This window comes from the organism of the source record quoted next, unplaced genomic scaffold, assembly GCF_019419815.1.
Source record: "Pyrus x bretschneideri cultivar Hongxiangsu unplaced genomic scaffold, Pyrus_bretschneideri_v1 Contig9, whole genome shotgun sequence".
NCBI classification, from domain to species: Eukaryota; Viridiplantae; Streptophyta; class Magnoliopsida; order Rosales; family Rosaceae; genus Pyrus; species Pyrus x bretschneideri.
Genome location: NW_025999831.1, coordinates 7,586,660 through 7,613,052, shown reverse-complemented (window position 1 = coordinate 7,613,052; position 26,393 = coordinate 7,586,660). Strand labels below are relative to the sequence as shown.

At 36.8% G+C, this 26,393-nt stretch overlaps 2 protein-coding genes across 2 annotated transcripts; both read left to right on the top strand.

Annotated features, from left to right (window-relative positions):
- Positions 1-7,026: 7,026 nt before the first annotated feature.
- LOC125473486 (pyrroline-5-carboxylate reductase-like) lies at positions 7,027-11,255 on the top strand. The gene is made up of 7 exons (XM_048576363.1): positions 7,027-7,347; positions 7,437-7,485; positions 7,710-7,801; positions 9,389-9,461; positions 10,260-10,380; positions 10,616-10,721; positions 10,912-11,255. The coding sequence occupies exons 1-7, from the start codon at positions 7,150-7,152 to the stop codon at positions 11,098-11,100; spliced, it is 828 nt and encodes a 275-aa protein (XP_048432320.1). The 5' UTR covers positions 7,027-7,149; the 3' UTR covers positions 11,101-11,255.
- Positions 11,256-12,975: 1,720 nt separating this feature from the next.
- On the top strand, positions 12,976-26,083 carry LOC108867603 (DEAD-box ATP-dependent RNA helicase 13). Its single transcript, XM_048576487.1, has 15 exons — positions 12,976-13,144; positions 13,311-13,706; positions 14,571-14,749; positions 14,833-15,027; positions 16,378-16,554; positions 17,243-17,631; positions 20,579-20,759; positions 21,684-21,806; positions 21,892-22,008; positions 22,140-22,244; positions 24,175-24,315; positions 24,430-24,495; positions 25,126-25,284; positions 25,568-25,649; positions 25,766-26,083. Exons 1-15 carry the CDS (start codon positions 12,976-12,978, stop codon positions 25,816-25,818), a joined length of 2,532 nt encoding a protein of 843 aa, XP_048432444.1. The 3' UTR covers positions 25,819-26,083.
- The last annotated feature ends 310 nt before the right edge of the window (positions 26,084-26,393 follow it).

Genomic DNA, 26,393 nt, shown 5'->3' with positions numbered 1-26,393 from the left:
CGGAAAGAAGAATCGAGAAAGAAGGAGAGGGTCAGGGATACATGTGTGTGTGTGTGTGTGTGTGTGTGTGTGTGGTCATGGATTGGCCAGAAAAAAAAGAAGTAAGGCCCTGATTGGGCTGCCGTGAGAAAAAGAAAAAGAGAGAGTTTTAGGTTCCAATTAGCCCAAGAAAAATAACAATTCAACCTAAAATCTGATTGGGCTAGACATGACAGACACTAATTGATTAGTGAATAACATATAGTCAACCCAACAATATATTTCTACCCTAACTCATTCTTTAATTGTTGTAACATTTTCATTAGGAATCCAATTCGACCCTAACTCGCACCGACGCGCTCATGACGTTGAGTACGATTTAATTACGATAACGAGGAAGATTATTTAAAACTGCATATTTACATCCACGTCACTAAGCTACTGAGGGCATAATCGTCATCTCACACACTTGGGGAGAAAATTATAATGACAATTGGGACGGGTAGTCATAGTACAACATATATGTTGCATGAGTTTCTTTCTCTGTTTGATTTTATCATTCTTCAAAATAGTTCTAGGATGATCAATTCTTTGTTTACAAGTTTTGGTTTTACATACTTGATTGCTGGTTAATTATGTTTATTATTGTTGCAGTTTTGCGCAAATGTATGTTGAACAAGATCATCTTACTGGTTGTAGGTATTCTTCTTTTTCTCTTAATTATTTATTGATTCGGATCAAATTTTGATCAAGTTCTAGTTCATTGACAAGTCTAATTTGGAACTTGATCAAAATTTGATCCGAATCAATAAATAATTAAGAGAAAAAGAATATTACCTATAGCTAGTGAGATGATCTTGTTCAACATACACTTGTGCAAATCTTCAGCAATAATAAATATAATTAACCAACATCCAAGTATCTAAAACCAAAACTTTTAAACAAGAATTGATCATCCTAGAGTTATTTAGAAGAATGATAAAATCAAACAGAGAGAGAAACTCATGCAACATATATGTTGTTCGCCCCTTAAATTTGTTATGGGCCTTGCTTGTAGGTTGGAACAGATCCTCCCAATGCTAGATCTTTTTTGTGTAGAAAATAGAAATTGGAATGTTTTGATTCATCTTTTTAGCTTGTTCTTCTTCACACCTTTCTTTGTTGATTTGTTGATCTTGGGCTAGTGTATAATTACACTGTTGTTGGTTTTAACATTAGGAACCCATTGTCCCACATAGGAAAAATAACATATATTCAAGTGGTTTAAAAGCTTTATGGGCACCCTTTCCTTACAAGCTGGTTTTTAAGGGCAAGTTTATGCATCGGCTCTTAAATTGGATCTACTAAATTGCTATTCTCCATAACCAATAGTAATCAGTTATGCTTACCATCTAATTGCGAATCAGCCTAAACCATTAGATAGTTCATGAACACTAGAATTTTTTAGCTAAAATATACCTGTTATACTGTTACAATTTTATTTGGTGGATAAGTGCTATTATAAAACGAAAGGCATGTTTCCTTGACCAATTTCTAGAAGCAATCTGTATGACTTGATAGACAAATCCATTTTGTTCATGTTTGAAAGTCATTCTTGTATATTTTTACTATGATACAACAGGCACAGTAACAATGAAAATGACGAATCAAGTATCTAGTAAGTAAAAAAGGAACTTACCTTAACGTTATTGCGATGTGATTGTAAAAGTTTTCTGATATCATTAATTTGAGTTTAGGGTAAAGTTAACTTTCACATTTTGATTACTTTGTTCAAATCTTTTACTCAGGAATGGGCTAGTCATGGTCAATTTGTTAGTCCCTTGTACCGCTGCAGTCATTACTGAAGTAGTTTTAGGTTACAATTATTCCTTGTTCTCACATTTGTTATGTTGTCCTTTTTCAAGCAAGAGATTTATATGTTGTAATGGATGCATGTTTCTGAAATTGAAGCTTTCTATAAGCTAAGAAGTTATAAAAAAATATGGATTTTCTTATACTTGTCTTATCTGCCATAACACTTGTAGAGCCAAAAATAATCCAAAAAATTATGGAGGTGACATGTGAAATTTTGGGTGATAAGGACAAAATTACCCTCGAGGCACACATGAATTCCCGCGTGCATGCAACGGACAATAACAGCTCAATCGAGGAAGAGTCAATGGTGATCAATATGGTATTTATTCAAATACCTCTCATCACTCCTCATCAATCCCTTATTGATTTTATTAAAAAGGTAACTCCCAAAACTTCCTATTTAATTTAGGAATAATTGTCATGTTAATTGCAAGATGTTATTTCACATAATATCATGCAATTATTCTCCAAATACCACCATATATGGCTGACCATTCTCCACCATAAAGGCCGACCACCCTTCAATAAATACCCATTTTATCCCACTAAAATCTTAAGTCATTGGCTACACGCAAACTCCTAACACACATTCTTTTCAGAATTCTAACTTTGGTATCGGAGATTCTTCGGCCAAAGTCTCTTCATTCATCATGGGCGCATGAGGCTTTTGACCTTAATCGAAGATGTTATTATTTTGCAGGTGTATTTTCGTCAAAGGAAGAGATGACAAAATACGAGGCTTTGCTAACAACCCTTATTAGGGAAAGACTTAGTGGTGAAGAAGCTTGCAATTCATTCAGATTCTCAGTTGACGATCAACCAAGCCTTAGAAGAACACACGATGGTTCGGGAACAGCACACCTTGCTTCCCACTTACATATTTACATGGGCTCTACAAGCAGTTCGAAGTTTTAAGCAGATTGCTGAACAAGACCTCACAGGCTGAGGATTATTTCAGTTGTCTAACAGTCCAGCTTTCCTCAGTTATGCTCACGACAACGACTTATATGATCTCAAGTGTGAGAAATTAAACTAATTGCTTTCCAATGTGATATGGTAAACCAATTCCCTGACACCCATCTAGGTATGCTCTATAGTGCGAGAAGGTAAATCAATTCCCCGACAGCCATCTGGGTAAGCTTTCTAGTGCGAGAGGGTAAACCAATCACTCGACACCTATATGGGTAAGCTCTCCAGTGGGAGAGGTAAACTAATTGCTATCCAGTGAGAGAAGGTAAACTAATTCCCCAACACTTATCTGGGTAAACTTTCCAATGCGATAAGGTAAGCTAACTCCCTGACACCTATATGGTCTTGTCCCCAGGGCGAGAGGATAAACCAATTTCCTGACACTCATCTAGGTAAACTCTCTAGTGCGAGATGATAAACCAATTCCCCGACACTCATCTAGGTCTGCTCTCTTATGCAAGAGTATAAACCAATTCCCCGACACCCAACTGGGTCTACTCTCCAATGCGAGAGGATAAACTAATTCTTTGTCGCCCATCCGGGTCTACTCTTCAATGGAAGGGGGAAAATTGCTCGTGAATTTCCACATAAATAGTTATTTTGATGTTATTAGTTAAAGATTTTCATATTCTATAGATCTTTATCATGTTATGATATAGGTCACGTAGCTCATAGAATCGAATACTCGAATACTAGCTAAGCATTAACACTGCAAGAAGCCAAAACTCACGGCCATAGTGACTCCATGGGATTGTCAGCCTTTTTTGAAGTAGCATGTTCGACCGAAGGTTCTATGGCTAAAAGTTTTGCAGTGCACTTCAAGCAAGCAAAGTTTCAAGAAAAACAAAGATAGAGTAAAGTGAAGAAAGTAGTTTATTAAATTTCTAGCAAATTGATAAACTTATACGAAGGTCGCCAAATCTGAGACAAGCTAAATAGAGAAGACTACTTATTTAACAGCTTGGGTGACCTTGGGCTCTCCAACAGCCATCCTGCCTTCAGCAGCCACTTCGCACTCAGCATTTTGCTCACTCGACACATTATCTTCAGTATTTCTGATCTTGGCAGCACTATCCTCGATTGCTCCATCTACGACAACTGAGAAATCAAACTCAAGCAGTTTTTTTTCTTCTTGGCAAGCAGCATAGACATTGCAGTGGCAAAAATAGTAGGCTTTGACGTCTTTTTAGTAGCCGAATGATTTCTTCTCAATTAAAGGTCCAGTAAGCAAGCTAACATACCAACATTGCACACCAGTGCCTTAAGCCCCAACCTCATATATGCAGCTGCTCTTGGTAAGCCGAGCAGCCTAAACCGTGGCCCATGCCACACCACTTCATCGACCGATGCTGAGCCAGCCATTGGCTCCAGCCAAGCCATGGCCCCTGCCACACCACATCTTCAGCCCTTGCTGAGCAGACTCATTGCCCTTGCCATTAGACGTGTCGCACCACCTCGACAACTACCCCATGACAGCACTACCCAAGAAGAAGACAAAGAAAATTAAGTTTTTCTTACCATGGTGCGAAAGGATAAGACAAAAAAAAAAATCAACGGAAGATAGTTTTTTGCACGGCAAGCAAATAAGAATTATAAGGGAGGGGGAACAAATATCCTCTAGCTTTCTCTCTTTCTTGTAGGGATAAATAATTGCCCTCCGAAGTTAATTTAATTCCCTACTTAAGGTAGGCTTAAAAGACCTTGGTGGCGATTTATTTCCCTTTCCTAGAAGAATCTAATTCTAAGTCTAAGTGGGAATCTGCATTAAAGTTGGAGATCTTTACACCTATTGCCCTTTTCTGCGAATAACCCATTAGATGTGGGGGCATTTGTGAAGCAAAAAATAATCCAAAAAATTATAGAGGTGATACGTGGACTTTTGGGTTAGAAGGACAAAATTACCCTCAAGGCACATTGGGATTTCCACTGGCATGCAACGTACAATAACGACTCAATCAAGGAAGAGTCAAAGGTGATCAATATAGTATTTATTCAAAGTTCTCTCATCAATCCCTTATTGATTTTATTCAAAAGGTAACTCCCAAAACTTCCTATTTAATTTAGGAATAATTGCCATGTTAATTGCAAGATATTATTTCACATAATATCTTGCAATTATTCTTCAAATACCACCATATATGGCCAGCCATTCTCTACCCTAAGGGCCGACCACCCTCCTATAAATACCTATTTTATCTCACTAAAATGCTAAGCTATTGGTTACACACAAACTCCTAAACACATCCTTTTCAGAATTTTAACTTTGGCATTGGAGATTCTTCGGCCAAAGCCCCCATTTATCGTGGGCGCATGAGGCTTTTGGTCTTAATAAAATGTGTTATTATTTTACGGATGCATTTTCGTCAAATCAAGAGATGGCAGAAATTTGCATCCACAACACCTAAGAAGCACATATTTGCCTTTAGTTTAAGTTTCTTGCTACTCTATTGACACTTGGGAAATAAAAAGTTTAAAACAAGAGAAATACACAAGAACAAAACCGGTTACAAACTTTTATTCAAGAATAGAACTGGGAGGACACTCGATAGACAATAAGTAGTATATAAACCACATGATCATAGTAGTTGCCGTTATCTGCCAATGCCCTTTTTCTAAGTCAAAAATGTTAGGCAGATTCATGATATGCTACACTTTCTGCCTACGACCTGAGCCTTTAGTTTATCGTTTCTCATTTCGATTTGTCTTGTCTTGTGTTGAAGTTCTATGGAGTAGTATCCATGGTATAATGAAAACAGGAAAACATTGAGGTTAGCTGAAAGATCAAGTTGCTTCACCGGGAGGAACCACCATTGTCGGGATTCATGAGCTTGAGAAGGGTGCATTTCGTGCAAGCATGATGAATGCGATTGTTGTTACGACTAAGCATAGCCATGAGATTGACCTATGACTTTGCTTTCCACATGTTAATTTTAGCTATAGTAAGGTTGCATGCGGTGTCGTGACAAAGACGATGTAAACTTTATCTGAATGCAAGAGACTAACCATTCATAGAAAATTGTAACATGTTGCTCATTGTTTGAGTCCTCGCCTAGTGCTTGAATGTATATTTGAATGCCATGTGAAGTTGATTATTTTAAAGAAATATTACAAAAATAATTGTAGATCTTTTGCTCCAACACCATGTTAAGTTGGAGTATTCACCTTAAAATTAGTTGACAACAAGTTGAAATGCTCGAATATTAAGACATTTGATGATCATTTTGTTAAGTCATCTACCTTTAAGGTGGTTTTCTAGTGCTACCCAACTATTAGATGTGGGGTCTGCCCTATTAATCTAAGGGTTAAGGGCGAGTTGATACTGAATCTCTTACCTTCTTGATTTATTCTCTATACATATTTTTTATAAATCTACTACTATTCTCTTCCCATCTTTTTAATAGGATAATCTACATTACATTCATTTAAATTACACAAAGGGGAGGATTGAATACTGAACCTCGAGAGCAAAGACAAATACTTTTAACTAACTGAGTTACTATCCACTTGCATTCTCCATCTATCTTGAATTCCTCTATATACAAAGATGGAAATTAAGAACTAAAAATTAGTAGTTTTTTTGTTTTGTTTTTGTTTTTTTTTTTAACAAACGAAATTATCTACACTAAGGAGGTTAGAGAGTGTGCTAAGCCTTACAATGAGTTACCAGTAATGTGGTTCAAATTTACCTTTGGCGAAAATTGAACCTAAGATCTCGTACTTACTAGTGAGTATGAATACTATTAGATCGTACTACTAAATGACAAGAAGAAAAATTAATAATTAACAACCATGCCATAATAATTGTTCAATAAAAATGGGAGACTGAAGGAAATTAAACACTTTTAAAATAAGAAAATTAAGGAAAGAAAATCGATCAATTTACTCTCTTCACACGTCAGATGAAAAGCATACTTGATATTTAAATCCAAGTATCCAACATCAAACAATACGACACGTGTCACACATCATCGTCCCACCAATACCCATGCTTTCACGTGGCATCCAATCCATTAATCCAATATCGAATCAAATTTCCTTTTGTTTTGGGTTGGAGGATCATTCCAAAACAAACAAACAAACAACAAACCGGCGATGCCACTAAGAACCACGTCTAATTATATTTTATTTTACTTTATAAGTGGGATATATTAAGTTTGATACCCGTTAAAATAAATTTAAATTATATTATTGACATGTAATTTTGTAATGCTAAGTCCACTTTTTTCCCGTTGGTATGTTTGTTAAAAAAATAAAAAATAAACTACTTTCTCCCTCCCTCGGGCCTCTGCCTCTACTTAGCAAACTGAATCAGAGGACTTGGCAACGATACTGCGTCGCATTGCAGCCATGGAGGCGGTACCCATCCCGACGGAAACATACAAGCTAGGGTTTATCGGAGCTGGTAAAATGGCCGAGAGCATCGCCAGAGGAATCGTCCAATCGGGCGTTCTCCCTCCCAATCGCATCGCTACCTTCCACCCTGACGCCAGTCGACGCCAAGCCTTCGAGTCCTTCGGAGTCCATCTACACTCCAAAAACGACGACGTTCGACCCCTTTCCCGCCCTCCCATTTTCCCTGTTTTTACACTTCTCTGTATCTAATTGGCCGAGTGACTGAAGTTGTGTCGTTGCAGGTGGTCGAAGAGAGTGACGTCGTCATTTTCTCGGTCAAACCTCAAGTTGGTATTTCCACTTTCCATTATCTCGGATTTGTTTGGAAAAATGATTTTAATTGGACGATTTGATTGTTCTTATATATTGGTTTTTTAATTTATTTTTTTATTTTGGTGTTGGACGATTGAAATAATGTGGGTTGATTGTAGAGGTATATGGGCATGAATATTTTGGTGGTGATTTTGCGATTGTTTACTAGATAATGATATCGTCGCGGTTTTGATTTCGTGCAGTTAAAGATGTAGTTTTGCAGTTGAGGCCGCTGCTTTCCAGGAAGAAGCTGCTTGTTTCAATTGCTGCTGGTGTCAAATTGAAAGATCTGCAGGTCTCTCACTTACAACTCTTCTTGCTTTTATCCACATTGACTGTATGGATTGGCCAAAAACACTCTGTATTTCATTTTTGAACCTCTATCTTCCAATTTTAGTGTGTCAATTTTCTTTGTTTTCTATTCAGCTTCTGAAAGGAATCCGAAAGGAAAATGAAATCATTTTCTAAGCATTTTACATGTGTCAACTGCTGATTCCAGTGTTGCACATAGAATAACCAAGTTGTTGAATAAGCTCTATTCTGAGTACTACGTAAGAAAAGATTAACATGGTTGTGGGGCACAAAAAGGCAAGCGGAAACAAGAAAAATACGCAATGCAAGGCATAGCTAAGAGTTTGTGTGGTTATAACTGAATATTACATGTATAACTTTATTTTTTAACACATTATTGCAAGCACATTGGCTCGCAGAATGGCAGAGAGTTAGAAATTAACTTTTTGCGAAGGGGAAAAGGGAGGATGAAAGAGCTGGGATGGGCTAATGTCAGTCTTTCATGCGTATGTAATCTTTTTGACTGCCGAGCGAATTCTTAGTTCTGCCTCTGCCCTATGGTTCTGATTAGAAGATGACAGTAAAAGAGGACATTTGTTCCCAAAGAACATCAAGAGTCGCTCTTTTCTTTGTCTAGTTCCATAGATGAATATATCTATTGTTCTGTTCCACGTTTGGTTTCCTTGCAGTGTCAAGTGAATGGAAAATATGATGCTACTCTTCACCAAATTGTAGACATAGAAAACAAAGTAGGATGGGCTTTTTTATTTTGGAGAAATGTGAAGTCGGTTAACTATACAGAGGATGAAATAGCAATAAATAAAACAAAACATACACACTATAATTTGATGAACTGGAAGAGCAATATATCATGTGTGCATCAAATGTCATCACCTTATCATCTGTTATTGAATTAAATTTTGGGGACTTGTAGTTCTCCTCCTTTGCTTTCCTTGCAAGTCAGTGTCAATAACAGTGTAATAGTCATTAATCCCATTTTTGAATGTGCCAACAACCAGAAAGAGTATGTTGCTGTTTTTACAATAACATTGCTGACTCTGAGAGATATTGACAAGGCATTTCTCTCTTTCCACAACGTGAATCAATTGCCTACACTTACAACAGTTAGCCACTCCTAAATTTAACCTGTTTTCACCCTTCAAATTGTGACTACACAGTAATGAAAACTGAAGTTTCTTATCCCTTTACTTTCCAAATATCTAGGGCCATTTTAGTAATTTGGGGTTTCTACTTTTATGATTTCAGGAACAGAATAATTTGTTTTGGTCCATTTATCTCTAAAAAATTATTGGGTTGGAAGCTCTTAATGCCTACCAGGGAGGCGTGATCCAGGAAATGACTTTGAAGTATCTAATTTGTTTGGAATAAATAATTTTATCTGTTTATACTTTGCAAATAATAATGTGAATTCGTATAACTACAATCTATTGCACCCGCCATCTCTTGCTATTTTTTGACCTCTGTTCTCTAAGTTCTATAATACCTACCTGTATGAGAACATCCTTTTCTGTCTTTCTTGATGTCCAGTTTTTCAACTATTTTTTCAACAAAATTGTTCCAACCTTTTCAGGAATGGGCAGGTCACAGCCGATTTATTAGGGTAATGCCAAATACTCCTTCAGCTGTCGGTGCAGCAGCTTCAGGTACTTCTGTTATCCTTTTAATATTTTAGTCTTTCATATTGAATGTTAAAAATGTATGATAATCGTTTTCTTTATGGCCTGTAAACTGTGCTTACAGTTTGATTTGTTTAAGTTAACATGTACAATGCTAACATACAATTATATGGTCCATATAGTTATCAGCTTTTCAGTGAAAGCCGGTAATTCCTTCAATAGCAGCGGATTCTGTGCATCAATTCCTTGCCAATGGCCCGTTTTGAAAAAAAAAATAAAAACGAAAATTTAAGATATAGTGGTCGTTTATGTTGTTAATAGGTTGGTAGGATTTTTTTTTCTTTCAAAACTAATATTTTGTTTTTAGCGAGCCATTCTAAAGTAATATTTACTAAGCTTTATGTTATACTTTCTCTCGCCTATAGAACTCTCCCTTTATAAGCTTTATGTTAATACTTTTTCTCTCCTTTAGAACTCTCCCAATGTAAGCTTTATGTTAATACTTTCTCTCGCCTATAGAACTCCCTATATAAAATATCAACTTTTTGCACACTGAAGAGAAGTATATTTTTAGTATTAATTAGATAAAAGCTTGGAATATGATATCTGGCCACTGTAGATCATGCTGCTATGACATGTGATCATGACACGACTTGTGAAATGCTGATTAGTTATGTTTAGTCAATGTATTTTAGAATTCCTCAAGTCTCCCTCTATCTTATGTGCATTTTCCTTGGTTTGTTTTCATATTATTTGTAATTTGGTGTGCCAATATTTGTATAATGGATGAAAAATTTCACACGCCTCTATCTTCTGGTGAAATAGTTTTGAGCTTGGGAGGAGGTGCAACAGAACAAGATGGGGACCTCATAGCTAAAGTATTTGGATCAATAGGCAAGACATGGAAAGCTGATGAAAAATACTTTGACGCAGTTACTGGCCTGAGGTATGTGACTTTGTCTATCATTAAATGATTCTGATCCCTTCACCACTGTAAAACATTACTTATCGTCTACTGAAATTAGAGTCATTTTTTTGCCTTTAAAGTACCCTGGCACCCTAGCTTACAGAGAAGTTTTTAGGTTCGTCAACCATTAAGTTTTGTCCCAATAAGTGTACCCGTAACGTGAGAGGTGGACTCATAAATTGTGGGTTGATTAATACATTTTATAAACATACAGTGGCAGTGGTCCTGCATATATATATTTGGCGATAGAGGCTTTGGCTGATGGAGGAGTTGCTGCAGGTCTACCTCGAGAACTTGCATTGGGTCTAGCATCTCAAACTGTAAGTCTGTTTGTATTGTTTGCTGGTTTAGTAATCAAGAAGTCATTTGCATCATCAAACCATCACACAATGTGTCTCTATTTCTCACAAACTTTAACAGTATAGATCTCGGTTTCATCAACATTTTGTCGATTTGTTTCTCTTCAATTCCGAGTTGTGAGGAGGTCCGATTCTTTGCGTCTTTTGCCAGGTATTCGGAGCAGCATCTATGGCTTGTCTTACTGGGAAGCATCCAGGTCAGCTAAAAGATGATGTAACATCACCTGGTGGAACTACCATTGCCGGCATTCATGAGCTGGAGAAGGGTGGATTCCGTGGAATATTGATGAATGCGGTCGTCGCTGCTGCCAAGCGCAGCCAAGAATTTTCGAAGAGCTAGACATAGATAGTGACATTCTTATTTCAGCACGTATTCCTGTCATCGCAATGAAAACCAGTTTTTGTTCTCTTCCATAGCTTGGGGAGAAAACAAATCGTTTCCAGAGGTAAAATAAGATTAGTAATAATAAACTCATCTTATTGATTTTGTGCTCATTACCGTAGCGCCACGGATGCAATTTCAGGCTCATGTCAGCGATTAGAGTTGAGACTTTTCCTGGCCAACATGTTATTTCATGGCCGACCCTAGGTTGTAGTGCCTAAACCAACCTAGGGTCGGCCATGAGATTTCAAAGGTTGCATCTTGGAGTTATGATTGATTTAGCAATGAGGAGTTATGACTGATTTCAAAGGTAGTTAGCCTTGAAAATCTTGCATTCAATATGGCGTTGTATTTGTTTCATAACTTTTCGTTGTCCTATCAACAAAAACATTGGTTTTAAAATATTTTACTCTGAGACCTAATTTAGCACTAAATCAAACACTTCACTATTTTTATCCTGTTTAGTTTGAGCTAGGTAGGCCTAACAATTTTGTACAATATAACTCGATACGAAACAACACGAAATTAACAAGTTTTGGGTCTACACGTTAACAAATTGGGTTGTTATCGGATAACTCGATAAGCATTTGTTAAGATAACGGGTTGGTTTAGGCATACATGTGGGTAACCCGTTAACGATAAGAAAAATCTTAATTTAATAATTTTAAATTACTAAAAAAACACACTATAAAATATATTTATGTGGCAATTTGAGAATAAATTGTGTTAGTACATGTCAATGTTTATTTTTAAAGAACGGTGGTACATTTCAGTTTAATCATACTTGAATTTATAGAGACGACAATAAAGAATGAAAAATAACCATTAACGACAATAGTGAGACATAATGAAGAACAAAGTTTGAGACGACCCGTTAATTTTAATTTTCTATTTTCTTAACTAGTCTTATCAGGCCGGGTCATTTTGCCTGTTAATTTTAACAGGTAAAATGATACGATCCTTTAAGAACCCGTTATGATAATGGGTATGACACGACACGACCTGTTCACATAACATGCATTACACAAAAATGACATGAACTCGACAAACACAACTCGTTTGCCAGGCTTAAAGCCAAACTAATCCAGCTTGATTGATTTGTTAGTTTCTGTTGCCACATGCACTATAATTATACACATTCCCTTTGCAAACAAGTTGAAATCTATGTCCTTTAATCGAAATAAAAATGGCTAAATATAGTCATGTTCAAAATTATAGCATTGCAAAAAATTATTTTTAAATGAACAGTGTCAAACCATACTCATATACTATCTCAAACCGAAGAAGGTAAATAAAACCCCCTCAATAAAGTATTAATTTTAAGTTTATACTTTAAATTTTTTGATTAATTGAATTAAACTACCGTTCGATATTTTCAACTCTAGTTGTTGAATTTGAATAAATTATTGCAACTGAGGAGTTGAACCCCATAAAAGGGCTAAAGGGGGGGCTACATTTGGTCAGCTTGATGCCTCTTTGGCCAAATAATGGTTTGATGAGCTCTATAAGTAACAGCCTAACCATCGATTAGAGATGAATTTTTAGACAAATCAGATTATATTTTGGTTTGAAGACAAGACCTTTCTCGATTAGAGATGGCCCCTAAAATATTAGAGCTCAAATTGAGGAGGGAAATTTAAGGACCAAAATGAAAAAAACAAGGACCAAACTAGGACGGAAAAAAGTTTAAAGGGACCAAAATGAAATAAATCTCAAAATTGTCGAGTGAAAATCATGCAAAAACCCAAAATTATAAGTATTCCCCAACCCTCTCCCTTCAACCCGGTACCCTACTCCTGCAGCCTCCTCGCTCGCTGCCTCCTTCCTGGGACAATGGCGCCACCACCTCTCTCCCGCGGATTGAAGAGAAAAGCCAAGAAGCAGCAAATTCAACAGCAAGACGCAGAGCTCGAGCGCTTCGATTCGCTCCCATGGAACCCCTCTCTCCCCAACGATGACAACGCCTTCACTCAACTGGTCGGCAACAACGAGCTCGAAGGAGGTTCGTCGTGCCATCTCTCTATCCTTTTCCATTGATTGAATAGTGATAACGACTTGCGTTTTGTTTTTCTGTTTGGTTACTGGGAAATTTGGAAAAGAAGATAGGGGAAAGTTGATTTCTGGGGTTTATGGGTTTAAGTTTGCTGTTGTTATATGAATGAATGCAGGTTTCCTAATGCTTGAGGAGATTGATGAGGCCGCATATGGGTTTCAAATTCCTGAACCACAAGTAGCAAATAGGAATAGCAAGGAACACTGTAAGCAAAGTGAAAAGTCCAAGAAGCGGAAGCGCAGCAGCGGAGTTAATGGGGGTGCTGGCGATGGGGTTGAGGCGGATGGAAAAGAGAGATTGGGCAAGGATGATAACGAGCTAAACAAAAAGAAGAAAAAGAAACAGAAAAAGAAAAAGAAGCCCGACGAAGCTCAGAGAATTGAGAATGTTGATGGAAATGGTGACAATGAGGTTGAAGACAAAAGTAAGGATGAGGATGTGAAATCTAAGGAGAACAAGAAAAAGAAGAGCAAGGCCAAGAAGACCCTGGAAAATGTGGAGAGTACAGTTGGTTAGTCCTGTATTTTTTTTACTTATAGAAAATTTAGTGCTGATTTCGTTAGTTTATTTGTTTATGTTTTGTTTTCTGCGCCACGACAAACTTGATCGAATTTGTATGATTTTAGAGCATTATATGGTTCAAAATTGTTTGTGTTACTTATGTTGGGAAGGAGAGAGTGAGATGAGAAGGTAAAGAAGAAACGGGCGAAAGTACTTAAAACTAAAACTAAACAACTATTTGAAGTTGGTTTTGGTTTTTATTTATAGACCTTCCAATATGATGTTTCTCCTCTTCCCCTCATCTTTGCCATCACTCTTTTTACTTTCTTCTTTTATCCATAATTTAAATAACAAAGAATTATGAAATGTGCCCTTAATATGTTGATGGATTGGTGATATCTCAATTCAATGTTATTGTCAAACATCACTTCATGCATATTAACTGCATTAATGATTATGGAATTAGGGATTTTTTTTTTTTTTTTCAGAATTTGAACTGCATTTTCATTATCTTTTCTTTGATAAGAATTGCACCTTCAAATTTCAATTGATTGATTTTTCAGGCGAATGCCATGGAGAATTTATTTCTTCTTTATAAAATTTGATGTGTCTTATACTAAGGCTAAACCTATATGCTAGCATGTGTAATTTCTTTACTTTCTGGTCGTGGTTAGCCAGGTTGGGTGGTGAACCACCATTAGGTTGATCACTTTTTCCTGCCACTCTCTTCACTCAAATTAAAATATTCACACGTTTAGTTCAGTTTTTGAACTTATTGTATATTTTCTTGAAGCACATGTAATTTTGACAATGCTTGTTGGACGTGCTATGTTAAGATACTTTCATCACTTTCTGCATTGAAATGTGATTCTAGATGACGATAGCAAAGGAAAAAAAGAAATTGACGAAGAGAGTTTCGATGAAGATGAGTATTATGCATGGCATGAGTTGAGACTCCATCATCTGATCATGAGATCAATATATAGGCTTGGGTTCAAGAACCCAACGCCAATACAGAAAGCTTGTATTCCTGCTGCTGCTCATCAAGGGAAGGTTGGTTAAGGTTGTTATGTAACATTTTTGATGGGCAATGATCATTTCTTGTTTGGTACTCATTAAATTGGTTTATATGACAGGATGTTGTTGGTGCTGCCGAAACAGGGTCTGGAAAGACCCTTGCTTTTGGTTTGCCCATTTTGCAACGCTTATTGGATGAAAAGGAAAAGGCTGTAAAGATGTTTGATGAAAAGGGGGTGGAAGCAGAGAAGTTTGCTCCAAAAGGTCTTCTACGGGCCCTTATCATTACTCCCACAAGAGAACTTGCACTTCAGGTAATTGCTAGTTGATTCTGTTCATGTAATTTTCCACAAAACAACAGTTTTCCTTTTCTGGAAACTCTTTTTATTAAGCATTTGGTTTCTCTAATAAATGAAAGTCCATTCCTAGTGAATGAATGATTTTCATTCCCAAATCATGCCTCAGGAATCCTACATTGAGGGCATGTTTACGTACTTCTTACTTTTATAATAAATGAGAAGGAATGGATATATGATAAACAGCCCACCAACCTACCCTGACCCAGCTACTTCTTCATTCCGTGGTTGTCAGTAATTCCATGTAACTAAAACAAGACATGAGTGTAGGAACTACAAAGGCTTGTATATCAAGTGCCTGAAGTTCCCCTAAATTGTATATCTGAACTAAATGTCTGACGATATAGAAGAAAATGATAGTGTAAGTCCTATGTGCTACATGTGCTTGGCGGAAGAAGCAGACATAGTGGCTAAGTAAATTTGAAGAGAAGCCAATACAATTCGAAGACCCTTGATAATGGGCAAACAAGAAGTCTACAATTCTGCTGCACTCATGTTTAAGCCCAATTTGTGAGCCTAAAAACTTGAAAGAGATATATCTCCTTAATAGTGTTAGATTTGATAACATCAGCCCTTACAATCTGTCATTCCCTTTGTCTTAATTAAGCCACCTCCATGACACAGGTATTGCGGATTTTGTTATTAGGACTAAAATCTTCATGCAAGCAAAGGAGAAGGGCATTACTGTGTTTTGAGGATTAAAGATTTTAGATGCCATTTGAGAACTAGTAAATACACTAAGCAGTAACCTCATATAATTTCTGTAGCTCTCTGTCCCCATGTCATTTTTAGTGACTAGAGAGCATATAAGTTTACCCTGTGAGCTTTCCAAGAGGGACTCTTCTGTATGATAGCTCCTAAAATATTTCCTGATCTATGCACAATGTCTTGGTGAAATTTTTTCGCATTGCTCAATGCAACAGTGGGAACATGTATTAGCAACCGAAGAAACAACAAACTACTACACTGTTTGTTTTTCTTGCCACGGGTGTTCTTGTGTATATTTTCATATCAGCATGTAAGAAAATGCAAAGTTTGGCTGCAGCCAATGTTAGGATTGTTTGGCACTTATATTAGCATGGCCACAAAAGTTTGTTAAAGGTTCTGAAAAGGGTAATGTATCTCATGGCTATTTTCGCATTATTTGGGAAGCAACAGTTTACTCATGCCTTGCCATATTGTTTTTTAACAGCAATACTGAAATTTCTTTTTGAATCAGTTGAAAATGTGGGTTTTTGTGAACCTTGTTCGATTCAGAATCCGCATGTTGAGATTTTAATGTGAGATTTTTCGATTTTCCTTTTCCAGGTCTCTGATCATCTAAAGGCAGTTGCCAAGGATACTGATATTAGAGTGGTTCCAATAGTTGGAGGGATGTCAATGGAAAAGCAGGAGAGACTTCTAAAGGGTAGACCTGAGATTGTTGTTGGGACTCCGGGGAGATTATGGGAACTTATGTCTGGTGGAGAAAAGCATCTCGTCGAGGTCAGTACTGAACGAAGATTAACATTTGCTTAATGCAAGACAAGATGTTGTTTCTCACAATAAATTTTGCTTTTCCCTTCATTTTTTCCCGTTTTGATGCATGTCAGTATTTTCAATTTCTGAATTATAATTATTGTGCAATGTGCTGTTAGTATTCATGTCTTGGTTTTGCGTGATGATTAAAATAGTAATTTCATTCTCTATAAATTGGACTACTCTAAAGACTAGACCTAGGAGTTCAAGATTAGTTAGACTTGTTTACATGTGTGTACTGATTGTATTTTCCAGTTGACCAGGCATAACTATGTTACCACGAAGACAAGCTTACCACTACAAAAAAAAGGTGGAAGTAATTACTGAATAAGAAAACTGGAAACATCTTGGGAGGATTATGAACTCTAGCAGAGCTTGTACGACGTTGAAGTTTTTCATTTGTTTGATCACTCTAAAGTAACTTGTGATGTCATACATGTAAGCTAATATTAATGTATGTAGCCTTGATTGGAAGAGGCTATCCCGTTCTAGCTTTTTCACTGGTCCATATTTTAGAAAAAAAATATGATGACTAGTTGCAATTGTGGTATCAAGTAGTGCTTGTGCTCAGGCTCATTAATGAGCTACATGCATGCGTACACCTTTGACATGTATGGATAAACTGATTTTTGACTAATTTTTTCTGCTTTTGCAGTTACATTCGTTGTCTTTTTTTGTGCTGGACGAGGCTGATCGAATGATAGAAAATGGTCATTTTCATGAAATGCAGTCAATAATTGACATGCTTCCAGTGAGGAATACATCAACTGAATCTCATTCTGAAAATGCACAAAATTCTGTTGCGATCTCCAACTTCCAGAGGAAGAAAAGACAAACATTTGTTTTCTCTGCTACTATAGCACTTTCTCCTGATTTCCGTAAGAAGTTAAAGCGTAGTTCACAAAAACCCAACCAATCAATGTCTGATGGGGTGAATTCTATAGAAGCTCTAAGTGAGCGAGCAGGGATGAGAGACAATGTTGCCATCATTGATCTGACAAATACATCCATTTTGGCAAATAAGCTTGTGGAGTCATTCATTGAGTACGTGCCTTTCACCTCTCCATATATTATCTGACATGAGGAGCTCTTTTTCATGAGAACCTATCCATCTATTGTTTGACATGTGGAACTCTTATTCATGAGAATACATTTCACCTTACCGACTTTGTCATTTTAGAGTAGTGTTTTCAATTTATTTTTTTTCCATTCAGCTCTCTCTCTCTCTCTCTCCAATATATATATAATATTTATGTATATACTTTCATGCGTATTTCCGTAACATATGCACATAGGCCTGTTGGTGGTTTCGTTAGTAACTAAGTTAACGGTGGGACATCTTACACCTTAGATCCAATATGTAGGTTAACATACTCGATCCATTGTGCATCATAAGTAATGGATTGTAGTTTTTTTTCTTGGTACAAAGTGGGGGGAGTGGGTTTGAGCTTTTACTGAAGGTATTAGGATATAAGTACTCACTCCTCTGGAGCTACAAATCTCCACATAGTATCGTGTACTTAGTTATTAGATGTTTGACCAATAATAAGAACTTCGTTGTGAGATGGCTAATATAGTTTCTGGAAGTGTCTATTCAAAGTCGATTCACTTTATTAATTCAGCCATTTTACTTTTTGATTTTTTTGAAATTTCTGTTTGTCCATTGAATTATGTGAAGCTTAATATGTTTGTGTTTTCTTTATACCTTAACTTGTTTTCTAGTTATTCCGACAAAAGTTGGTCACACAATTTTTAACTTTTCCCGGAACACTAGATATCTGGTAATTTGTCCCCAAAAAAATATGTGATTGTACAATTGATGCCATTTTATTTCTTTCAGATAGGGCTAGTGCAAATCACTTCTATACCTTAGTTTAACGGGTTCATGCTTGGTGACTAGCTCCAGCTAAGGTTCAATGCCTTCATAATGGATGCAAAGAATGAAGGGAGTTTTAACAAAAAGCCTGCGGTACTGTTCACTTTAACAAAAAACCACATTTTTACACTTAAAAAGTCAATCCTGGTACTATTCACTTTACCCTTTATTTTGTCCTTATCATTAAAACTCAAAATTTTCAAGCCCTTTTCGTTAGTTTTCCTAAGAATGAAAGTATAGTTATTTTAGGCCTGAGCACAAACTTAATCTCCACGTCACAATTTAGAGTTGAGTCATTTCTATTACTATTTGTTATTGTGTTGGCTTTCAGTTGTCGTGTTATTCAAGTATTCCTTTTGGTGTATTTTTGGTGTCTTATTATTTTCAGATTGCTTGTATAAATTGTAGTAGGGTTGATGATTTTCACACATCATTCAAATATTGGTTTGAAGTTACTTATCCCAGTTTTTCTGTCTCCTTGTATTATTTATCTTTTTCTCATTCTGCCTTTTTTGTTTTCTCCTCCTCTAATCTTTTTCTCTTTATTTTTTATTTCCTTCATTCTCCTTTAGTTTATCTTCCTTTCCTGCATCCTTGTTATTTTCTGATAGGAAGCAATAATATATTTTCATAAATTACAAGAAGATATGGGCAATAGGTCTTTCAATGATCAGACATAGATGCTCAAACAGTGAATTCCTCTCCCTGTTTTCGTTCATTTGTACATGTGAAGCCTGGTCATCTTTTTCCTTGTTGCCTTCCTGTCATTTGCTGATATCCTACACTAAGTTTGCACTGTATGTATATGCTTAATAGTAAGAATGTGAATCCCAAGAAAAGGTCCTTGGAAGGCGAGGATTGCTCTTTCTGCTAATGCAGACCTCGGAAAGGTGGCTTCCTTTTTGGCTAAAAGAGGACCTGATAACAAACAATGACATCTCAGAAAGCTAATTCTCTGTACTTTCAGTCTGCTCTTGGCTCGCTATGATGCCTACAGTTTATGTTTTCCTTTTTCTAAAAAAATAGAGAGATTTTTCTTCCAATGTGTTACCTAATAGCTTTAGTGGCAAAGTAGTGGTCTTCTTAAGACATGGAGTGCTGTTTCCTCCAATGCAGGCCTCAGATTGTCTTCTTTCCTTTTTTAAGAGAGGACATGATAACAAATAATGGCATCTCAGAAAGCCAGTGCTTTGTATATTCAATCTGCTCTTGGCTCGCTATGATGAGTACACTCTTTAGTAGTTTCCTTCATCTTAAAACAAGGGAAGTTTTGTTACACCAAGTTGCATTGTAAAGGAGTCTTCACAAGATACTGAGTGTTGTTTCCTCTAAAGCAGACCTAGGAAGAGTGTCCCTTCTTTTGACTAAAAACAGTGCTCTCTACTTTAATCTGCTCTTGCCTCACTATGATGCCTAGACTCTTCATATTTTCCAAATGTTTATAGAATAAAGAAAATTTTCTAGTACAGACGTACGCAAGTGTTAAATAGGTCCTCTTAGGACACTGAGTGTTGTTTCCTCTAGTGCAAAGCGTGGAAGGGTGTCTACTTTTTTGTGGAGAGGACCTGATAACAAACATTGGCATATCAGAAAGCCAGTGTACCTTCAATATGCTCTTGCCTCTCTATTGTGCCTGCACTCCTTCGTGGCTTCTTATTGCCTATGAAATGAGGAAACTTTATTACTCAGTTGCCTAATAGTTGTATGTATGTAGTTAAATCTTGTATTATAGATTCATTTACCTAGGTGAAATTGTCAGATCTTGATAAGTGTCATGGGAGATTAATAGATTATGGATGTTTATGTTTCACTGAAGTCATATTAGTTACAAAGTCAAGTGATTATTTTTTATTTTATTGAAGTATTGTTGCACCCTTTTGCAAAATTTGGGTAGGCATTGGCTTTCGTTATGATACATCATGAAGTTTTCCTCAAAGCTTTTAACTCGGTGTTATTGTTAGCACCTAATCATGTGGTTGATATTCCAAATATCAATTTGAGCGAGATGACTACTTGGATTGTGCTATACAGTTGCTTAGCCATTTCTTTTTGTCTCTCTGGTTTTAGTTCATGAGCCTTTCAGTGGAATGTTACTTAATCATTTTAGAATTGCAGATGCAAGGAAGAAGATAAAGACGCCTACCTGTATTATATTTTAAGTGTTCATGGACAAGGTCGCACAATCGTATTTTGTACATCAGTTGCAGCTTTGCGACACATATCATCACTCCTGCGCATTCTTGGCATCAATGTCTGGACACTTCATGCTCAGATGCAGCAGCGAGCTCGCTTGAAGGTTTGACTTTCACTTTTCCAATTAAGTTAAATAAGGTTGTACCAGATATATATTGCGAAGAAAAAGTTATGTTTAAATTTTATTGCTGAGAGACAAATTCAGATTTGCAGTGTAAGTTTTGGTGATGTGAATGCTTGATAAAGATTGTATTCAACACTACTAAAATGGTTATTTAGGAAAGAAAATTTGAATTTCAACATTTTCAGTTCAAGTTTTTGAGGACCTGAAGGCAGTAGGTATTTTTTTAATTATTTTGCATTGAGGGGGAAGAGTTCGAAACTATTACAATAATTTAGGGGAGGGGGAGTTTCGAACCCGGGACACATGGGTAGAAACCCAACATCCTATCCACTAGGATATTGGACCACATGCCACTTGGTGTAATTTAAAGAGAGCAGTTATATGAATAAACAAATACCTATTTTAAATTAGTATAATTCCAATGAATCAAACTATGAAATGCAAAGGGATTCTTCTTTTGTTTTGTTTTTTCTTTTCTTTTAGGTACTTTTACAATCATCTTACCAAACCTGCTAGAGTTCGATCTGAAATGTGTAATTTTTTGGCCTAGCCAGCATGACTACGGACAGATCTGATGGCTTTTTTCCTTTCTCCTTTCTTTATGATAAACGATCGTACACGAATAGTAAACTGTTACTATTTGTTTTCTTTTTCATGCTTGGTAAAGAGAATGAAAATTTGAAAGGCTTCATCGAAAAATATTGTTATTGTGAACTTCCTACATTGTATTGTGCTTGGAGCCACATGGAGATGCAGACATAATTTTCTGTTTAGTTATGATGATGTGGTATTTTCTTTCTTTGGATACCTTTGATTTTGTGTCAAAACTCAAAAGTATATCCTGATTCTAGATCCCTGGTTATGGACTTGAAGGCTTACCGCTCTTGATGGTGCTGAATGCAGGCAATTGATCGTTTTCGTGGAAATGAACATGGTTTACTTGTGGCCACTGATGTTGCAGCAAGAGGCCTGGATATTCCTGGTGTTCGAACTGTTGTTCACTACCAGCTCCCACATTCCGCAGAAGTAAACATCTGGATGCTTTTTGCCATGTTTGATGAGGTCCTTACATTTTCTGACTGGGCTGTTTTGTTCTTTTTCTGTTCACTAGGTTTATGTTCACAGAAGTGGTAGAACTGCTAGAGCTTCTGCTGATGGGTGCAGCATTGCACTAATTGCGCCAAATGAGAGCTCCAAATTTGCTTCATTGTGCAAATCATTTTCCAAGGTAACATTACATCAAGGAAAAATTAAGGAAAAATTAAGTGCTACTTTGAATTTAGCAGTGACAGCACTTAATGTTTTCAGTCTGGTTTCTGTCCACAGTTGTCCTTATTATGTTTCTTCTTCTGTACCCAGGAAAGTTTTCAGCGATTTCCCATGGACAGTGCATACTTGCCTGAGGTCATGAAACGGTTATCTCTTGCACGTCAAATAGACAAGATTATGCGAAAAGATTCCCAGGTATTTACATCAATTTAGATTTTTACTGTGCAATTCTAGTGTTCAATGGGGCTGCAAAATTGGTTGGTCCTGTCTGACTTGGCCTGAGGCATGAAAGGCTAGGCCTTACCCACCCTAGGGTTCCACCCCTAAAGACTTTGCGCCAGCACCCAGCGCATTTATCCACTCAAGTGAACAATAATAGACCTTAATGAATAGTAATAGGCCAAAGCATCTCCACCCCTAATACAAAAAATAGGCTGGTCAATTTTATTAAAATATTATTATTTTTTATTATAAAATAATAAAAATTAATTATTTTATTTTTAATTTCTGACTTAAAATATTTTTTTTTTGGGGAAAAAACGTGGACTGTTGATGTGTGATTGGACGGTTCAGTTTAAAAGTGAAATTCAAATTTTTTTTACCGTTGGAAATCCAATGGTCTAGAATAACTAGCCGTTGGAAATCCAACAGCAGAAATTGGGCCACGTCGCCCACCCGGGGGAGATGTTAGTGCGCCTGCGCCGCTGGGCCCCGCCTCTGATTTTGTTGTCTGCTACTCACACCCACGCGCCACTTGCCAGGCGCAACAACACAAATGGCCCGGTCCCAAGGTCTGTCAAAAATGGGCTGGTCTGGAGACCAGCTTGGGCTGGGTGCCAGGCAAACGCACGGGCTGGAGTGAATTGACAGGGTGCCAGCTTGGTTTTTTGACTGGGTGGTGGGCTATTCCACCTCCGGTGGAACTGCTCTAAGATTCAACACCCTGTTCAGGCTGAAATTTCTGACCCAGATGAGGAAAAGCTTGGCCAACGCCCTAGTCCAAACGATTGAATGGGCCATAAGAACAAGCCTAGAACTCACAAAGCTTTACCTGACTTTTTAACATTTTTTTTAATTAAAAAGTCGACTAATTAAATAGTTAAATAATCTAGATTATTACTATGTGAACTCTCCTTAAACACCCACCCCCAAAGAAAACGTGAATCTTTTTTGTCAACCTAAATATCGAAAATGTCAGGTATATCATTTGTACATTAAAATTTATTAAATGATATTATTTTAAGATGAAGGCTAATATGATATTAAACAAACTCTTTGCATTACTATCTCACATACCATATCCTATCTCTCTCTTATTTGTAACTTCCATCTCACTACAGAAACGTCTATCACATTGCTCATTCATTACATGGGTGTGAATGTGATGTTTCTAGTCTAGAAATAAGGTACTACTAATATTTGTTGAACAAATACAAATAACTTAAGGTATCACTGTAGAATAATTTATTCTTTAACAAAACTATATCTTATAATCTAAGGATAACATAAATATAACATGTTGTAATGTAAGACTCAACCCAATAGGCACAACACAAGGCCCAACCAAATAGGCCTTGTGTTGTGCCTAATGCTGTTTGAGCTGGCTCTAGCTCAGTCTCAATCAACTCGATATGGACTGTCCTGCTTTTGTATGCCATTGGACCGGCTCCATGCATCATTCATGCCTGATCAATAAAATAACGTGGGTCGGAAATCATACCTTGGGTTAATTTTTAGTCCTAATGAAACCTATTATCTTGTAACTGGACACTGGTTGCGTTGATTGAAGAGGGTATTGAAGCATTGATTAGTTATTCCCACACAAGCTTCTTAACCGGTATCATTCTATTGGTCCTTTGACTTGCTGGGTGTTTGCTGTTTTTCTTTCTTAGATTAGAAGTTATTAATCTGCTAATTCTTCTTTCTTCTTTGTGCCTTACCTGCTCTGCTGTATCTAAATCATTACAATCATATTACTCTCTTTTTTTTTTTTTTTTCTTTTTCCTTTCCTGTTTCTCTATATTATGTTTCATCTGCTTGGCCTTAATTTTCGAGTCTGCTCTTAATTCCCCTTCATGTCTTTTATTAAATTTTCTCGTGATGACTTGTTTATTTTATTTTTCAGGAGAAATCAAAGAAAAATTGGTTCGAAAGAAATGCAGCATTGATTGAATTAGTTGTGGAGTATGATGACAGTGAGGAGGAAAGGGTGAAAAGTCATAAGCAAAAGAAAGCCAGCTCTGCGAGTTTAAAAAAGTTGCAGCAGGTTGCTAATAATATGAAGATTCTGATTTCTGAAAGTGCCTCTTATGATTGTTTAGTATGCATAGTCTACAGTTTGGAGCTATATCAGCTGATCTACTTTTGTTTGGAAACACAGGAGCTCAAGATGTTACTTTCGCGCCCATTACAACCGAAGTCATTTTCACATCGTTATTTGACAGGGGTAACTATCTCAGGATCTTAAATAACTTTCTTCCTTTTTGATGGGAAATGATCTTATTCACTTTGACCTTTTCTAGAAGCTAGTTGTTAATCTTGCCAGAATAAGTTTTTCATGCTATCATTTTGTTTAAATGTAGAAACAAAAACTAATATCCATGAAAAGAAAGATGAGTTACAAGGAAAGATAGGATATCAGCCTAAAGCTTGACTGACAGCGAGAGCGTAACATTCAACTCAAAACACCCACCTAATAAGATTAATTGCATTAAATGGAGTATCCTCGAAATGGTCTGAAAATGAGCATAGACTGTTTCGTGAAGGAAGGGCCAAATAATGGTGACTCATAATTGAAAGGCCATTTAATGTAGAATTAATCACTTCTGTTTGTAACCTGACATTTCTTAATAACTTTCTTTTCCCCATTTGGGGTTTTCGAGAGCTTTGGAATTGAACTAATGATTGGTTGGCTCGACCAAATAATATGAGTATGATCTCCACCAAGGGTATTTTGATTGATACATATATAACTTTATAAGGGGATTCAGCATTGTTGTGTTTGCACCTATGGCCACTAATCACATTAGTTTTGAGCACATGAGATTGATCCTTTGTTTTATTATTATTTTCTTAGGCTGGTGTTTCACCTTTCCTGCTACATCAATTCGAAGAATTGGCTAAGCAAAAATTTGGCGATAGCAGTGACTCGGGAGATAAGAAAAGAAGCAAATTGGTAGTAATTGGTCAGGATTGCGTGGAACCACTCCAGGCACTTCGGAGTGCTGGGCATGAGGTAGTACCTAGATGCTATAGTCAGTCTGTACTTATTCTCCTTGTGATCTGATTTTAAAGTTTTATTGCATGAATAGATGATGCATGATAAAATATAATTACCATAAGATTATCGGCAGATGTATGAGAACGTGATATTGAAATTACTACATGAAAAATTATTGGAATTTACTTTCATTTAACAAACTTTATTGCGGTGAATAATAAGCCTTCAGAGTAAGATCTTTCATTTTCTATTTTATGTCCGTTTGGTTCCAGTATTTTATACTCTCTTTCTCACTCAGGTACACATTGATGGGAAAGAGGTGGCTCAAAAGCGAAGAAACATGGTGACTTTGAGGAGGAAAAGAAAAGAGGAGAAAACACGTACATTCTTCTTCCCTTTTCTTTCTGTGTGTTTTTGGGTGGAGGATGTGAGGGGTGGTTGGTGTTTAGCTTCTGTGGGCTCTGTTTGACTCTGTTGATATTGGTACACCTTTCAGGTTTGAGAGATCAACGGAGAAAGCGGAAGAAACAGATGAATGAAGGAGATTGAGCTGAATGGCTAATTGAAATTTTGTAGCTCTGACGCTGATAATCTAGGTCAAACTATGTATCGTAATTGTAAGTTCAGGAGTAACTTCCTGGCCTTATATCCTAGGACGAGTTATCATCTCAAATTTGTTCTAAGATTGTGAATTAAGAATAATGGAGCTCCAAGTAAACGACGGCAATTTCCTCATTGTGTTTTGGTAATGTAACGTGCTTAATGAGCATGCAATGCAAGCTTTTCGAAAGGCGAAGTGCTTTTAATGTCGCTATTCGGGTTATCATTTCAGCTTTCAGTTAGGTATTTTTCATGCTGTTACTTAAAGAGTTGTGGTAACAAAAACTCACGGTTCACAAAGGGACGGCACTAGAGGTACATCTCAACTGGATCTGCCAAAACTGACCCTACGAACAAGGTTCTAAAAGACGGCGCTAGTCAGGCGGTGGGCTGGGGCCTAGTGCCTAAGCGGGTTTAGGGTTTAGGATTTAGTGTTAGGCGTACTTTTTTAATTTTCAAACGTCTAAGGACAAATCGAGATGATGCCCAGCCACCTAGGCCCGCCTAGGCGAGCTTTTTAGAAC

Excerpts from the sequence above, each read along its gene's own strand:
- LOC108867603 (XM_048576487.1), top strand. The coding sequence starts at position 12,976 with ATGGCGCCACCACCTCTCTCCCGCGGATTGAAGAGAAAAGCCAAGAAG. Across the intron at positions 14,750-14,832 it reads CTGCTGCTCATCAAGGGAAG|GATGTTGTTGGTGCTGCCGA; the intron begins GTTGGTTAAGGT and ends TTTATATGACAG. Across the intron at positions 17,632-20,578 it reads CTTGTGGAGTCATTCATTGA|ATGCAAGGAAGAAGATAAAG; the intron begins GTACGTGCCTTT and ends TTAGAATTGCAG.
- LOC125473486 (XM_048576363.1), top strand. The coding sequence starts at position 7,150 with ATGGAGGCGGTACCCATCCCGACGGAAACATACAAGCTAGGGTTTATC. Across the intron at positions 7,802-9,388 it reads TCAAATTGAAAGATCTGCAG|GAATGGGCAGGTCACAGCCG; the intron begins GTCTCTCACTTA and ends CAACCTTTTCAG. Across the intron at positions 9,462-10,259 it reads TGTCGGTGCAGCAGCTTCAG|TTTTGAGCTTGGGAGGAGGT; the intron begins GTACTTCTGTTA and ends CTGGTGAAATAG.